The sequence below is a fragment of the Gorilla gorilla genome, chromosome 10, assembly GCF_029281585.2.
Source record: "Gorilla gorilla gorilla isolate KB3781 chromosome 10, NHGRI_mGorGor1-v2.1_pri, whole genome shotgun sequence".
In the NCBI taxonomy this organism is placed as follows: domain Eukaryota; kingdom Metazoa; phylum Chordata; class Mammalia; order Primates; family Hominidae; genus Gorilla; species Gorilla gorilla.
The window spans coordinates 47333593-47350358 of record NC_073234.2 but is presented as its reverse complement, the minus strand read 5'-3'; the positions used below and the strand labels follow the sequence as shown (position 1 = coordinate 47350358).

At 54.3% G+C, this 16766-nt stretch overlaps 3 protein-coding genes across 3 annotated transcripts in view; all 3 read left to right on the top strand.

Annotated features, from left to right (window-relative positions):
• HOXC4 (homeobox C4) overlaps positions 1-16766 on the top strand; it is a 61063-nt gene that overhangs the window by 1959 nt on the left and 42338 nt on the right. The gene's annotated exons all lie outside the window — the stretch shown is intronic.
• On the top strand, positions 3276-6115 carry HOXC9 (homeobox C9). The gene is made up of 2 exons (XM_004053253.5): positions 3276-3887; positions 5575-6115. Exons 1-2 carry the CDS (start codon positions 3350-3352, stop codon positions 5817-5819), a joined length of 783 nt encoding a protein of 260 aa, XP_004053301.1. The 5' UTR covers positions 3276-3349; the 3' UTR covers positions 5820-6115.
• Positions 9880-15907, top strand: HOXC8 (homeobox C8). The gene is made up of 2 exons (XM_004053255.5): positions 9880-12864; positions 14240-15907. The coding sequence occupies exons 1-2, from the start codon at positions 12429-12431 to the stop codon at positions 14530-14532; spliced, it is 729 nt and encodes a 242-aa protein (XP_004053303.1). The 5' UTR covers positions 9880-12428; the 3' UTR covers positions 14533-15907.

Here is a 16766-nt window from a genome sequence, read left to right as displayed (position 1 = left end):
CGCCTCTCTCCGAAGGGCGCAGGGAAAATGAGGCATTGGCTGGGAAGGGGCTGTGGACGAGGCCTGCTTCCTGATCCACAGCCGTGCCTGCCTCTGAGTGAGAAGAGTTCGGAGTTCATACTCCCAGAAAATAAAATAAAATAAAGGAAAGAGACAATCTCCTTGGTTTCACAGGGGATTTCACGGCAGCAGGGATCCCGCCGGTGAGCCTCACTGCCCGCTGCTGCCGCCTCCGCAGAGTGGGCAGGCAGGGTGCGAAGGCAGCTCAAGAGTTGAAAAGAAGGCGGTGTTCAGAGGGGGTAGGAGAGAAGGGGGCGTCTCTTTACGGCCCCAATGTCTATTTGAGGAACTCTCCCAAATAGCAGAGGCCCATAGGGGAGGCTCCTTAGGGACTCTTTCCTCCAGGAAAGCTGAGGCTGGGGCAGCTGGCCTTGTCACTTGGAGAAGACGCAAAGGAAGAGCAGGGGTGAAACCTCTTTCCTCTTCTGTTTCTTCGCTCCTTGAATAGAGCAGGGCTCAGCCCCCAGCTGCCTAAGCGGCTGTCTGGACCAATATAGGGTTCTATATCCCTGAGGCCTAGAGTACCCATCCGAGCAAGTCTCCTGGGAGGGGCAGGAGAGGAGGCCTCTTCCGCCTTTGTGTCCAGACAGAAGTGGCCGCCGCGCCCGGAGCCGGTCCCGCGGCAAAGGCCCGGCAAGCCAGCGGGCTGCACAATGCCACGGCTGCTCCGCCAGCTCGCCCCTGCCCCGTCCTGCCTGCCTACGGCCGCCCTTCCTCCGCCTCCCTCTCTGCACGCCTGCCTTTCCCGGCTCTCCTATCTCTTTTCATCTTGCCTTCCTTCTTTTAATTCTCCCCCTTTTTTTCCCCTTTATTCTAATGCTCCGCTTCCTTCTTTCCTCTCTTGGGCCTGACTCCATGTTTCAGTTGGTCTGTCCCAGGCTGTCTCGGGTTCAGTCTCTCTCAGGCTCTGTCCCCTGTTGTCCTCTTGGTCTCAGTCTGGCCCCGGGCCCCGCTGAGGGCTAAACGTCTCTGCTCATCGCTGCCAGCAGCCGCCCAAGAGCCGGGCCCGGTCCTCAGCCGCCCTGGGCTGGGGGAGGTGCTGGCTGCACTGGGGATTTGGAGAAAGCCTCGGCAGGGGGACTGGAACCTCCTGTCTTTTCCTTGAACTAGTGAGGGAGATTTTTTGATTGACAGCTAACCCAACTCCATCAAGGCCAAAGAGATATTCTGTTTCTTGTTGTAAGTTGGGCTTCCCAGCTCAGTCCAGCTCAAGGGAGGGGAAGACAGTGGCGCCAAGGAGCTGAACCCCCAAGTCGCCTCTCCCCAACCAAACACATCCCTCATCCTCCCCCATGAGTTGAAATCCCAGCCCCGTTAAGCCGCCCCCTTAGACCGAAAAGGAAAAGGAAAGAGCCAGAGAGGGGGAGGAGCAGAGACTTGGGAGGGGGCCTATGGAGCTGGGGTCGGTGCTGCCAGCTGCAGCTGTCTCCCCCTAACTTTCCTTCCCCGGAACACACATACTATACACACTCTCCCCAGCCCCTCTCCACCCCAGAGGAGAAAGATCCATAGAGACGCAGGAGAAAACTAGCCCCCGCCCCCACCCCTGGCGTTTGGTCCCCTCCTGGGGACAGGAGAGGGAAAGAAGGGCAGGCGTGGCCGGGTCTAGGAAGACTCCTACCCTGCTGCCTCCAGAGCCTGCATCTCAACCTCAGCTCCTGTCTATTTTCCCTGGCCACAGACTGGGACTCTTCCTTTCTGACCCTGAAATTGCACCCCTCCTTCAAATTCACTCTACCCTGCCTAAGTGCACCATATTTCTGGGGGCTTCACCTGTCCCTTTCTCCCCACCCCCCAGCCAACCTCCATGCCCCCTCTTCTTCACCCACCCTGACAATTTCCTACTTGACTAAAGCCCCCCTTTACTACACCACCATGGGACAGTCTGATGCAAAGCAGAGGGCTTGGCACAAACCCTCAATTGAAGGAGGAGGGTAGCAACCAACTTATTGGGGGGAGGAATCCAAGTTGTCTGATATTCCTCTGCAATCACACTGCCCCCTCTGGAATTCTTGCATCCGACCCCAAAGAAATTGCTTTCTCCCGTTCCTCCGTTGCTTTTTTCCCGTTCCAAAAACAGCCTACAATTTTATTTAATGAAAGACACATTTATGAACAATCAAATGATCCTCATAAAAATTTTATTGAGGGACGTAAAAACAAGCTACTTGCCCACGACCGAGGTCGCTCTTTTGCCTTGCCCGCTCTCACCCTGGCTCTCTGCAGACAGAGCCCGGGAGCGACTTTTTGGGGGGAGTGGGGGTGGGTAAGTGTCGCAGAGATGGAGTTGGGGGCAAAGGAGGGTGCGCAGGAAGATGGGATGGGGACGCCCCACTTAAGTTGTGTAGATCTCTCCTACACTTCTTCAAGCTGGCAAAGAAAGATAAATAGATATAGACAATAAATTTAAAATAAAGGCGCCTGTATATCTGTGCCAAAGCAAAGAGAAGACTTCTGAGGCTGCTGATAAAGGTGTATGAGATCCTGAGGTTCTACCCCTCCCACCCAGGGACCACCTTCCCCAGGCTTCCCCTACCCCAGATTTGGGGGGCAGAGTTGGCCAGTGGCAGAAGAACGCTCCCCTTCCCTCCTTCCCTCCCTGTATCTCAGCTTCCCCAGTCCCCTCCCACCCTCCCTCCCTCACCGCCCCTGCTGCTCCTGAAAGAAATACATACATACACACTATTTAAAAACGCATTTTTAAAAGCCACGTTCCGAACTGACAATCGCTGATCTCGGCTCGCGCAGAGACTGCGGGAGCGTCGGGGCCGACAGAGACGGATTACGTCAAGAAATAGTTCCTCCACCTACCTCGGTCGGCCTCCCCGCCCCTGCGGGGCTCCCGCGCCCAGCTCGGCCCTGGGGGTCCGAGAACCCTGGCTTCGGGGACTGGCATTTTCACCCCATTAAAAAATCCTCATGGTTGGGGGGAGGCCATCTGCTTATGGGTGGACATGGGCACAGGGGCTTCTCAGATGAGCTAGGAGCCGTCCTGAGGGGGTGACCGGTGCCTTGGGTCCAGAGTTCCGGACCCCCAGGAAATCGCAGGTCGCGGGGAGCAGCAGAGAGAAGGGGGTGGGAGAGGGGGAAAAAAGGCAAGGAAAAAAAGCCCCTGCGCATTGATCCGCGCCGTATTTTTGGGTAAATACGATCACGTGGGGGCCGGGGAGCCAATGAGCTGCGGGGAAAAGGCTGGAAAAATAATTACCTGCCTTGATTGTTCTGTGAGCAGATAAAAAGTACATATACAGTTCATACAATAATCTTATGTATGTAAAACCCCGTTACGATGTCGGCGACGGGGCCCATCAGTAACTATTACGTGGACTCGCTCATCTCTCACGACAATGAAGACCTCCTAGCGTCCAGGTTTCCGGCCACCGGGGCTCATCCCGCCGCCGCCAGACCCAGCGGTTTGGTGCCGGACTGTAGCGATTTTCCGTCCTGTAGCTTCGCGCCCAAGCCGGCAGTGTTCAGCACGTCGTGGGCGCCCGTGCCCTCGCAGTCGTCCGTGGTATATCACCCGTACGGCCCCCAGCCCCACCTCGGCGCCGACACGCGCTACATGCGGACTTGGCTTGAGCCGCTGTCCGGCGCCGTCTCCTTCCCCAGCTTCCCGGCCGGGGGCCGTCACTACGCCCTCAAGCCGGACGCCTACCCCGGGCGCCGCGCGGACTGCGGCCCAGGCGAGGGCCGCAGCTACCCGGACTACATGTACGGCTCGCCCGGGGAGCTGCGCGACCGCGCCCCGCAGACACTGCCCTCGCCCGAGGCGGACGCGCTCGCCGGCAGCAAGCACAAAGAGGAGAAGGCCGACCTGGACCCCAGTAAGTTGGGAGCAATTTTCCTTTACAACCGGCGCGGGAGGGGAGGGGAGGACGGGCGGGGGCAGCCGAATTACAGCCCTCCCGAACCGTGCAGGGAGCGCGGGAGAGGGGCGAGGGGGCGAGGACTCAATAAAAGCGAATTACCTTGGGGAGCTTTCAGGGGCAGGAGGTCTGAGAATGGGGCCCAGGGAGACAGGTTGGGAGAGGGCCGAGGGGAGCTCCTCTCTCAGGAGCTGGCTTTGATGAGAGACCCCTGCCCCCTCCTCCCAGCCCAGGCTTTTTGGCTCAGTCACCACTTTCGAAGAAAGGCGGACAGGGCCAGGGGATGGGGCTGGGGGCGAAGTTCAGTTTATTATTTGAGATGGGATAGGGAAGAGGTGAGGAGGACACTGGGGGCACAGAGGAGATACCCCCAGCGAGAATGACCCCTGCTTCCCAGTCAGCGTGGAGGTCCTCATCCCACTAGAGATTCACAAAACAGAAGGTCCATGGAGCACTGGGTGAGGGGTCTGAGGTATTTCGAAGCCTGGGAACTTGGAGAGATCAGGACTTTAAAAGAGAAGTGGGGATAAAAGTGGGGTCTGAGTCTCCTTAAACTTGAGAACCCTCTTCTGAGGGTCTTGGAGGGGAAGGATTGAGAATGGGGATCAGGGATAAGGAGTGGGCATCTCCCCAGATTAGAGAATTCTACACACACACACACACACACACACACACACACTCACACTCACTCCAATCAGGGAGACAGGCGCCTTCTGAGGATTGCACAGGAGGGCTAGGGTGGGGGGCAGGTGGGAGCTGCAGGGCCAGAAAAAGGGGAAAGAAGGAGAAACAGCAGGGGAGGGGGTGCAGACCCCTGGGTGTGAGGAAGTGTCTGGGGGAGTCCCAGGAGGGGGCTGCAGGAAATCTTTTCCTCCAGCCCCATAAGGGGCCAGGGCCTAATTATACCCCTCTGAAGGCTTCCCTCCCTGCCCTCAGCTACTCCCATAAACCTGAAATTGGAGGCTTGGCTCCTGCAGAGCCTGTCCTGGGGCTGGCAGGAGGGGGGCACTGGAGGCCAAACAGGAAAACTAAGATATAGGGGAGCCTGTCCCCAAGGCCAGCAGCTCTCTGGGGAGAGGAGAAAGACTTTTCCCATCTCAGCATCACCCTGAGAATTCGCCTCAGCAGGGTTGAACTCCAAGCGGGAGGAGGGTGCTGCAGAGGGTGGTGAGGGGTTTAGGGATTCTTAGGGTCAGGAAGCAGAACTGCTAAAATTTCAGGACTTGGTCGTGGGCTGGGAGGATGGGAGGGGGCAGAGGAGGAGGGAGGTGGGGAGGAGAGAGACCTTGCTATAAAAATAAAAAACAAGAGAGAGAAGCGTTTATGGGCCTATGAAACGGTTGGGAATTTGGACTTTTTATGAGGATGTTCTCAAATTACTACTCTTGAAGCTGAGGACCAGACTGGAGGGGCTTTGATAGCTTTGGATTTCCTACAGTTTTAGGTGCTGGAAACTGAAAAGGGGGAAGCTGGGGAGGGGACAGAATGCAAAACGAGGAAGGAGGAAAATTCCTAAAGCAAAATGTGTCCAAATTCAGGTTCAGTTATTGCATTTGGGGAGCCTGGCTAAGTCTGGGGGTAGAGTAGCAGAAGTCCTGGGCTGGAAAGGGGCTCCACTGACCCCTGCTTGTGTTTGGCCCTCCAGGCAACCCCGTGGCCAACTGGATTCACGCCCGCTCCACGAGGAAGAAGCGCTGCCCCTACACCAAGTACCAGACGCTGGAACTGGAGAAGGAGTTTCTCTTCAATATGTATTTAACCAGGGACCGTCGGTATGAGGTGGCCCGGGTTCTCAATCTCACCGAGCGGCAGGTCAAAATCTGGTTTCAGAACCGAAGGATGAAGATGAAAAAGATGAATAAAGAGAAAACCGACAAGGAGCAGTCCTAAACCCTACCCAGCCTGCTGCCTCAGCACAGCCAAGGGAAAAACAAAAACCCCACAAAATACCCCAACACAGGCGGGGGAGAGACGAAAAAGAAAAGGAAAGAGCAAGATAGACAAAAGCCAATCAGCTTAAAAAGAAAAAAAAGGAAGGGGAAAAGAAAACTCTTGCGATTTGGGAGGGTTCAGTGTTGAGATGTTGGTGTTTTAGAGTTAGTTCTACCCAGCGAGGAGGAGGCGGGGAGAGAAACTGCGTTCTCTTTCCCCAGCGCAACCGAAATAAATGACACATACAAATGTGATTTTTTTCCTCCTTTCTTCAGAGAAGCCAGTACTTGAATCGCTATATTTCTATTTTTTTTCCCTGTATCGTATTTGGTCCAGGTCATCCCTCCCCGGGCCTGGGGCGCTCTGCGTGCAGATTTTGTACAAAAAAAAAAAAAAAAAAAAAAAAAGACACACACACATACATGATAATGATTCCCAGCCCAGGAGCTGAGGGGCGAGGGCTGGGGACCATGCCGCGGGCTGGGTCGGGCCCGTGCAGGCCGGCACCTTGGGCTGTACATAGTGTTCCCTCTCATCCCCAGGGTTTGTCCCCAGCGTCCGTCCTGTAACAACGTGCTTCTGTTTGTTATGGTAGAACAGCCCTGTGTTAATATATTGAAGACACTTAAAAAACCAGAAACCCAACTGTATCCAGTTCTCGTTATTTCTGCTTCCTGTGGTTCCCAGTCTGCTGTTGTGGAGGAGGCAAGTGCTCAGGTCGTCTAGCGAGGCTGGAGCCAGAGAATGGGCTCCTTCTACCTTGGAAGGGCAAATGTCTGCTTCTGCTGCTGCTTCTCTCCAGTCAGGGAGGGGTGGGGGGTCTCTGGGGGTGGGGTGGAGGCTGCTGAGCCCAGGCCCAGCTTGTGCTTTCCCCGGTTGGCTGCCTACAAGTTTCCTGGTGGCTAGATGGAGTGCGCGGGAGAGGCACGGCATGAATGGCTTTCCTTGGCTGTAATTAATTGTAATAATTTATGAGTACATGAGATTGGAGGGAAGAGATAGGTGAAGATGAAAGTTGGGTGCTGGGTGAGGGCCCAGGCTGGATTCTTGCCTGGCTGCATTGGTGCTTTGGTGCTTCCAGGGATGGCTGGGAAAGAAGGCTGGGAGGGGGCGTGTGACTAGGAGGAAGGCCAGGCAGGCCTCAGGGAGCAGGACAGGCACTGGAGACTGCAGTGGAAGAAAAAGAAGAAAAACACAGAGAGTGAGAGAGAAGAGATGGGACATGGAAGGAGAGAGGAAAGAAAAGAAGGAAGAAAGGAAAGAAGGAAGGAGGGAAGGAGAAAGATGGCCAAGCCAATATAATGAGAATTAGATGTAGTTTCTACTTCTCAATGCAGTCTCAGCTTCTCGATCCCCTTCTCCTAGTTCTTTTCTTCCCAATCTCTGTCTCCCCTACTCTGGTGTTTAGTTTGAATGATTGTCTGGGGGTGACTGGGTCACACTGTGAAGCTGCAGCATTTCTGGGGGATGGTGTGCCCAAGGCCCAAGGAAGCTGGCCAGAGATTAGCCAGGAGTGGGGTGCTCCCTGGTGGCTGTGGGACCCCAAGCGCAAAGATGTGGGGATGTGTGTGTAACAGTCCGGTGGGGCTGATCGGCTGTACTGCACCCCAGAGCGCCTTCCTAAAACCAGCAGTTTTAATCTGCTAATCAGAAGCAGACACAAGCTGCCGGGTATGCCTCGGCCCAGCGCCCCCTTTCTCGGAAATCCCCCAATCTGGAAACTGTTAAAATCAGACTGCTTGAAATATAGTCCTTTAATATCTCAAGCTGCCCATTCTGCCAAAGGTGCAGGGTGTCGCTCTGAATATTTGGGGGATACTCCGTGAAAAAAAAATAGAGACCCCAGCCCATGTGCTGCTCCCCGTAGCATCACCTTACAGGATGGTGAGACACTTGTAGGGACCAGCCCCTTCCCCATCATTTGAATCTCCTACTCTCTCCTTCTATTAAAACTCCAATGTCGGTGGCTGGAGGAAGGTAGGAAGGGGTGAAAATTTTGTTTCGATAATACTGGGGGGCAATCAAGTCGCAACAAGGGACTTCGCAGTCGCTGAAGCACCAGCTCTTCTTTCGAGCTTAGGAGACCGCCTCCCCAATTCCAGAAGCATTGTTTTCTTGGTCCATTGGAAAGGTGCTTTGCCTATAGTTTTTCTCCTTCCTCACACCTCTCTCTGGCCATTTTGCTGTTCTGGAACTCTGACTCCTGTTCCCCACCCAGTGGAGGCCAAGACACCCCTGTCTCCCCTGGTCGGGAGCGCTGGGATGCGGGCTTCTCTCCCAGACCGAGAGCGGCGTTTCCGGGCTTCCACCCCGCCCTTGCTCCCAGGCCCTGTCGCCTCCCCTCAGCGTCCATCAGCGCGGCCTGCTTCCTGCAGCCGGCCTGAGCGGCCTTACTGCGGGCAGGAAGGAGGGCCGCGGGCTTGGAGGACCCTGAGGAAAGCATGGGATGCAGAACAGGCCCACCCGGCCCGGCCCACTGTTCAATCCCAGCCCAGCCTGCAGGTCAGGATTGGAATCATTTTTTATTCGCTATCATTTACGAATTAACAACACAACACGCATCTGGGGAAAGAAATGAAAGCTGGGGGTAGAGAGGGGCTAGCAAACGCTCTCTTCCCCTAATCGTCCCCTCCCACCTCTCCTCTGCTCCTTTGTCAGAATCACAAAACCCTAAAGATTGTTCCACTTGGGAAGGCAGCGGATAGGTACATTTCCGCAGCCCCGAAATGCCACTTTTATGGCGCTGTTTGTCTCCCTGTTCTGGGTTCTGAATGGGGCCGAACAAAACAGCAGCGCGGAGCTGGCTAGACGTCTGGGCTTAATTGTTTTATGGTTTAAATAAGGTGGACACTTTCCTTTGAAATCGGATTATAGGAATGTTTTGTCTATGGCCCACGGAGAACAGGACCTCACTGGCTGAGAAGGAGAGGTGGAGAGCGCGCGCGCGAGAGGGATGGGCTACAAACCAGGGGTCAAACAGCCTGGAGAAGTCCGAGTCCCACTCCAAAGTCCTGCAGGCGGCGGCGGAATAGTCGGTGCGGGGCCAGCATCAGGGTAAGAGGAGGGAGGACTTTAGGGTGCGCGCCGCGAGCAAGCCGTCGTGAGAGCCTCGGAGCGTGCATCCGCGTTCGCGGAGATGTTCCAAGCCCAGAAATGCGCCTGAATGGGGGGAGATCGCGGCAGTTGCTTTGCTTAGAGTCTCTTAATTGGAGAAGGGAGGGTAACAAAAAGAGAAAACAGTGTGGAACCTTTCACAAGGTTTTATTTCAAGAACTTAGAAAACAAAAGAACAGCAGTCCTGGGGCAACTCCCTTCCGGGGAATCTCTCTCTTGAGCACCCATCTGGAGGTTCCTTCCTCCCACTTCCCACCTTTGGGGCAAGCCTGGGACCTCTTGTTAGCTTTTTCCCAGCCGGACTGCATTAGACCAAATGGACGCGAGGTGGCGCTGTTGCTCAATGTTAGAGGCGGCGGTGCCCCGGGCCGCCCTGGCCACACTGACATTTGAGGCCCGGCCCGCAGCCGCTGCGAGAAGGCCCCGCGCCTCGGCCGGCCCGGCCCCACTGGCTCTGAGCAAATCAATCCTCTCACCTGCGAGGTGTAAATAATTCGCGAGTGGCAGCGGGAGATGGGCCCTCGCTCTGGCAGCGGGCTCGGAAGGCTCAGGAGGGCAGGCATTAAAAATAATCGCTTTGTGGAGGAGATAAGTGCAAAGCAGGCAGCGCGTAATTAACACAAAAAGGCAGAATGACCCGGACAAACGAACATAAATCCGTGGTACCTATGAGGGCGGTGCAGGCCTCGGGGAGAGGGACAGAGACGGCCTCGGCGAGGATAGCTGCTTTCGGTTCCTTTATTTCCAGGCTCGGGGAGCGAAATAAACCAGATAACTTGTAAAAGAAAGCAAACAAACAAATGAAAGAACGGTGAGGGACCCCCAAAAGGGGAAACCAAGTCCGGCCAGGGGTTGCGGGACTGGTGGGCTCTCCGGGCAGGCGGCGGTGGCGGCACACTCCGGACAGTCGCATTCCAAGACACAAAGGCCCGGAAGAATAGCTCTCTGGCAGGGTTTTCGCTGGACCATAAAATGTCGAAATATCCCCCCACCCCACCCCCTAAAAGATAAGGCGCAGGCCCCAGAGCGGATCCAGCCCTCTGGGCCTCCTTTTTCCAGGCTGGGAAGAGAAAGTATTTATGACAGTCTCCAGTGACCCAGATGCTGGGAGCCCAGAGTCCACTCTGTTCATCGCAGCACCCGAAGAGCAGGCTCAGAAAAGGCAGGGCTGGAGCCAAGGCTGAAGCGAGCTGTGGTAGGGGTAGAGAAGCCCTGTCCTGACCCCCACTATTCTGGACCCTAGGGAGGCCTGCAGCCCTGGCACAGCCCTCTTCTGACCCTTCCCTCGTGCTGCTCCAATGCCAGAGTTCTGGGTGTCTAAGAGTTTGGGCAGCTCCTGAGATGGGGGTGGGATTCCCCAAATGCAGGGGATCCTGGAGGGAGCTCTTGCTGCCTGCACCAGTGAATCTCCTTTGGGAATTTGACAGAGAGTGGCCATTTCCCCAGCAATTACTTAGATAACAAGGGGACTGGGTTGGGTGGGGGGAGGTGTTCATTCTCTCTAAACCATCCTGCCCTGAACCGCCATTCCTTCTTCCATCTCCAGAGCTGGGCTCAGGATGGGGAAGGAAAAGTTCTGGTTGCCTAACCACCTCCTTCCTCATCCAACCCTGAAACCCCCAGGATGTGGAAGAAAAACATTTTGCTTTCATAATGCAAAGACCTAAAGATGCATCTGTGTTTGTCAGGCATGTGTGCATGTGTGCCTGGGTGTGCACATGTGCATACAGTGTCTGTGAGGTGGCAGGGATGCTTCCAGGCATGTGTGTGCTAGTTTACAATGAGCATGGACTTGATGTGTCTCAGGGTGAAAAGTAGCACGTACAGTGTGTGTGTGTCCTGAGTGTGCTCTAGGATTTCCTGGGTGTAACAGCCTCACACCCTGGTGAGGGAGAGGACTGGAAAAATAATTCTTACTCATCTTTTTCATTCATATGCACACAGCATGCATGTATTCTCACCTTCTCCCTTTTTCTCTCTGTCTGTGTTAAGCCCAAATCACTGTACACACTTATGGCCAGAGAAGGGTGCTGATGGACTAAGGTTCTTTAATCCATTAGAATTAACTTGAATGTATTCAGTCTTGGGGATGGGGGAACCCTCCAGAGAAAGTGTGGATAAATATTTAAAGAGTGTCTGTTGATAGTTCCCATCCACATCCTGGCCTGGGCAGCCTGCCTGGGGAAGAGGGAGCTGCAGTGAAGCCAGGGGCCCCACCAGGCTAAGCTGGCATTTCCTATGGCATGGGGGTATGTGGGGACAAGTAAGAGGCCTGCTCCAGTCCCCTCCAACTCAGATGCAAATAGTCTCCTAACAAGAAATGTCCTGAATCAGCCCAGCTAGAAACCAGGGACACACAGCTGCCCTTTCCTTTTAGTCTCCATAAGCAGCTTTGCTCTCAGAACCCCTAGCCAAGCTTGTGGCCATTGCCTGGGTTTCCTGCTCCATGCAGGGGTTGGTGTCTGAAGGGGCAGTGTGGCCCTGACTGGGTATATGGAGTTTTCCCCAGCCCCACCTCCTCTGACCCTCTCCTCTACCCATAGCAGGTAGCAAGAGAGTCTCCTGGATCTAAGGAAGAAGACAGAACAGCTTCGGACCCTGGGGAGGGGCCAGGGGATGGAGGGTCTGATGCCTGAAGTATTTGGGGGTATGGAGTGCTTGTTCCTCCTCAAAGTCTCCAGACTTAGGGACCCCCTAGGAAGCCCATCTTTTCGGTTAGGGGCCCTGCTCTGGCTTGCAGGTATTCATCCCCTTGGAGGTCTTATACCTGTTGAGGTAACCTGGGTTGACCTGCTGGCTCAGGTATCTCTCTCTCTCTGAGAAGAAGGAAAAGAGAAGCGAGGCTGGGGGCGAGAGGCACCTTCACATCTAAATTCGTACCCTGGAAAACTGGCCCCAGCCATTAGCTGGGGCTGGCTCACCACCCCCCTACACACACCACACACCCCCATCCCTCCCCCTCTCCTCCCCTCCCCTTCCTCCAGGTCCCCCCAGCCCTGTACCCCTCAACCCCCGCCATCTCTCTCTCTCTCTCTCTCTCTCTCTCTCTCTCTCTCTCTCTCTCTCGCCTGTCTTCATGTCGTGGATTGATGAACGCGAATCGCGTGTAAGCGCCGCCACCGCCGGGAGTCTGAGGAATTCGCCTGGGCTGTTAAAGGAAAGAGCTAAGTGAGAGAGCGCGAGCTCTACCTACCGACAGTGAGGAGCGCCGCCGCCGCCGCCGCCCGCTCGCCGCCCGCCGCCGCCGCCCGCGCCCCAGCCCCGGGAGCTCTGCTGATCCGGCCGAGCTCAGCACCGAGGCGCCCCCCAACCTGCCCAGCCCACCAGCCCAGCCCAGTCCCGGGGAGCCAGCTGGCCTGGGGTTCGGTCCCGGGGGGAGGGGAGTTTCGGGGGTACCGGGCGGGGTACTCGTGAGCCAGAGGGGAGGGGGCCGAGGGTTTTCATGTACCCAGCATGAGCTCCTACTTCGTCAACCCCCTGTTCTCCAAATACAAAGGCGGCGAGTCCCTGGAACCGGCCTATTACGACTGCCGGTTCCCTCAAAGCGTGGGCAGGAGCCATGCGCTGGTGTACGGGCCCGGCGGCTCGGCGCCCGGCTTCCAGCACGCTTCGCACCACGTCCAAGACTTCTTCCACCACGGCACCTCCGGCATCTCCAACTCAGGCTACCAGCAGAACCCGTGCTCGCTTAGCTGCCACGGAGACGCCTCCAAATTCTATGGCTACGAGGCGCTCCCCAGACAGTCCCTTTATGGGGCTCAGCAAGAGGCGAGCGTGGTGCAATATCCCGACTGTAAATCCTCCGCCAACAGTAACAGTAGCGAAGGACAAGGCCACTTAAATCAAAACTCGTCTCCCAGCCTCATGTTTCCATGGATGAGACCCCACGGTGAGAAGCCTTTTCTCTTTTCCCCTTGGTCTCCCGCGCTCCAGGGTTTCCCCCCCTCCCTCGCCTCCTTTTTGTCTGCCCTCGCTTTTTCTCCTGGCTTTGGGGTCTCTCCCGCCCCACCCCCGTGCCTGTGCCTGGGTGGTTTTCTCGAGGTTGGGAAGGCTCCGCTGGGGCGGGGCAGGGAGGGGGTGCCTAGAACATTTAGGGGATTGGGGTGAAGGTGGGAGAAAGCTGGTGTGTGGCCGCAAAGGGTTAAAAATCGTTTTCTCCATCTCTGTCTGTCTGTCTCTCTCTGACTCTCCCACTCCCCATCTCTAAAGTCAAAGTTGGGGAGGTGGCTGGGAATGGTACCCTGAGTACCCTGAGACTGTCAGCCTTTGGAACAAACCAGTTTCTCCAGAGGCAGGGAGCCTGGAGTCCAGGACACTGGCCAGGCTGTCATGGGGCAAAGGGAGACAGACCCCTGTTGCTCTGCCCTAGCCAGAGTGTGGTGAGAGTCTAAGGACAGGCTCTCTGGCTCTCTAGGGCACCCATAACCTCCTCTCAGAGAACCAGCCTGAGGGCCACTACCCCAACTTTTTTATACTTCCCCCAGTTGGGAGAAGACGGGGGAGCCTGAGAGGAGGGAGAAAAAAGAGTGCTCAAAAGGAGAGAGGCCATAGAGATTAGGGGTTCCTGAGGTCCAGAAGACCCTAGCCGCCCCACCAATCAAAGACTTGTGGGGTCTCCCTGAGACCTGCAGAGTAGCTTAGGTCATGAGCCCCTCCAAGGGTGGCCCCTCACGGCCCAATTTCGAAGTACAGGGGGAAGCGACAAAGCGACAAGTTCCTGCGGGGATGGCCCATGATTTATTTGCTGGTCTCCAGTTAGCAATCAGGCGGAGCGGTGATACATTCCAGCAGATCAATTATTTTTCTTATTGGAAAAGCATTAGGCAGAGAGAGACAAGGAGAGGGAAGTGGGCAGAGGGCAGAGCCCCTCTTCTTTACCCCCAGCTTTTTTTCCTTTCTTTTGGAAACAATCTGTCCCCAGCCTCGCTCACTAAATGCCCTGCTGCACTTGTAAACAAAGCTGCAAAGGCCAGTTCCTAGGATTACAGTCCTGGTGGGGGGGATTCTACAGGGCTCCCCAGCCCCTGAAAGGCCCCAGTTTCCAAACAGACCCTAGCCCCCACCCCCACCCCACCTCCCAAGGTGAAGCCAAACAAAAACAATCCCCCAACTTTTCTGCCCTTGTCTGCCTTCTGCTCTAGCCTTTTCCATAGAGGGGAGGTGAACTGAGGAGATCAGAGAGGGGAGTTTAGAGTAGGAAGAGTGGCAAAGGAAAACCAAGCCCCCACCCAAACGTAACCAGACTGGGGTTTTCTTCTGTCCAGCTCCGGGGAGGCGCAGTGGACGGCAAACTTACAGCCGGTATCAGACCTTGGAACTAGAAAAGGAGTTTCTCTTTAATCCTTATTTGACACGAAAACGTCGGATTGAAGTCTCTCATGCCCTGGGACTGACCGAGAGACAAGTGAAGATCTGGTTCCAGAACCGAAGGATGAAGTGGAAAAAGGAGAACAACAAGGATAAACTGCCGGGAGCCCGAGATGAGGAGAAGGTGGAGGAAGAAGGAAATGAGGAAGAGGAGAAAGAAGAGGAGGAAAAGGAAGAAAACAAGGACTAAGCAAAAAAGAAAGACCCCCCCCCTTTAGCAACTCCCTTGAAGTTTCGTTTTATGGTAGCAGATAAATTGAGAAGTTTACGACTGTCATTTGCTTTTATAGAGAATAGAATGACACTCACAACTCTAACTACCTGTCAGATACTTGCAGCTCTGGTTTTATTACCTTTGGACTTCCCCCACTCTTTATTTGTTTGGGGGCTGGAGGGGGGAGACGGAGACACAGTGAAAAGTTCGGACTCTCTGTCTCACTCCTTGCCCCACACACACTTGTCCCTGCCCCCACCCTTCTGAGTCCTTCCTGGATTTTAAGGTCTGAGACCTGGCCTCCGTGCTCCTCGGTCTGTCTCTCACCACACTCCCACCTCCCTGCTTCTCTGGTATTTATTTTAGAGGGGAGCCCCCTCGAAATGCAGAAAATGACTTGTGGTTTTGTTTTTATGCTAAGGCTAGTGTACTAGATGTACTTTTTCTAAAAAGGAAAGGACAGAAAAAATGAAGAAAGGAAAGGAAGACAAGTGTAAAGAAATAAGGAAAAAAGCAAGGAATATCCCCTCCCCCTCCCCCTCCCCAGGGCTCCCTGCTTAGAAAAACCCCCTTGACTTTCTCTAGGAACCTGATGGAAACCTGAAGGAGATGTGGGTCTCTCCCCTCCCCCCATTTCCAGAAGGGTAGATAGGAGCCTGCAGTCGCCTCTAAAATCCTACCTAACCATCCCATGGTCACTCGGGTCCATGCCTTCCTCTCCTTCGCTGTTTGATTTCTATTCTGTTGGGCCCGCCTTCCTCTGAGCTGCATTAGTGTTAGTGCTCAGAAATCACCATAATCATGAAAATAATAATAATAAATTTTTAACATACTACCTAAAGGGAACCTGCAATAATCTTGAAAAAGAAAAAGAGAAAAATTTTTAAATCCTGCTATAGGAGAAAAAAAGAGAAAAAAATAAAAATCAAAAAAAAAGAAAGAAAGAAACCTCCAGCGTATTTTATCACTACCTATAGAAAGAAATCCTGCTTTGAGAGTATTTGTAATGCGGTTTTGTTGTCGTTTGTTGCTGCTTATTTCACTATGAAAACCCAACAACTGAGACTGCCTAGCCCGACGGTCCTGTGCGCTTTTATTGTGCTTCTAACCCCAGTAGAGTAGAACTAAATTGCACTGAATGTATAGTTAACTCTGTCTTGAATTCTCTGTTTATGCAATGTGCTCGAAAGAAAAAAATGTTAAAAATATATCTATAATAATAATTTTTTGTCATTTGTCTTTATGTCCAGCTATGAATGTAGATTTTGTGTCCCGACAGCCCTGTTCCTGGTCCAAGTACTTTGTATTGTATACGTGAGTCATAATAATAAAAAAAAGAAGAAAAATAATAGAAGCTGGAATGACTTGCTTTTTCTCCACAGCTCCTCCCTATTCTCTACCTTCTCTCTCCTTATCCCCCTGTCCAACTCTCTGGAAAAGGTCTGCTTCACTGCTCTGGCTTTGGGGTTCAGGAACTCATGTGGAGAGAAGCCTGGGAATTGAGAAAGCATGCTGGCCTGGGAGGGCAGGTGAAAGGGGTGAGGGGTTGAGAGGAGGAAGAAAAGGAATAGTCCATTGGTTGAGAGAGAAAGGAGTCTATAGGTATGCCCTTGGGGGAATCTTGGCTCCAAACAAAGTGGGTTTCCAGATGCCAGGATCCCAATGGGAAGAAAGATTTCCTCACTCATCCACCCTCCTCCTCCTCAGCCTTGGGCTGGGCCCAGACAAAGAATCTGCCCTATGCAACTATGACTTTCTTCCAGGGTCTGGGGCTGAGGATGAGATAGTGGGATTCCTTCCGATCTCCACATGCCCCTTGTGGCCAGACCTTAGCACCCAGCACCCAGCACTAGAATAATGAACCGGGTGGGGATGTGTGAGGCTCAAGGCAACTGGCTGGCCTGTCTGCAGGGCTTGCCTGAAGATGGGGGATGCTAAGAATGGAGGATGAGGAAGCTTAAGCCTGAAGGAGAGGAGAAAGGAAGGGGAAAGTAAGTGAGCTCACAGGCAACCAGCCTGAGCCCACATCCTGAAATTCAGATTCAATCCTCTGCACAGGAAGATTGTCATCACTGTCATTCAGCCCGCTTGCGTCCACTCCAACTTCTGTTCAGACGGTTTAAAGTCCACTCCCCACTTCACCTTGGCAATTGGTCAGCTTACCCAGCCCCCATAGTGTGGGCCATTGGCCTGGAGGATGGGCCTGCTGA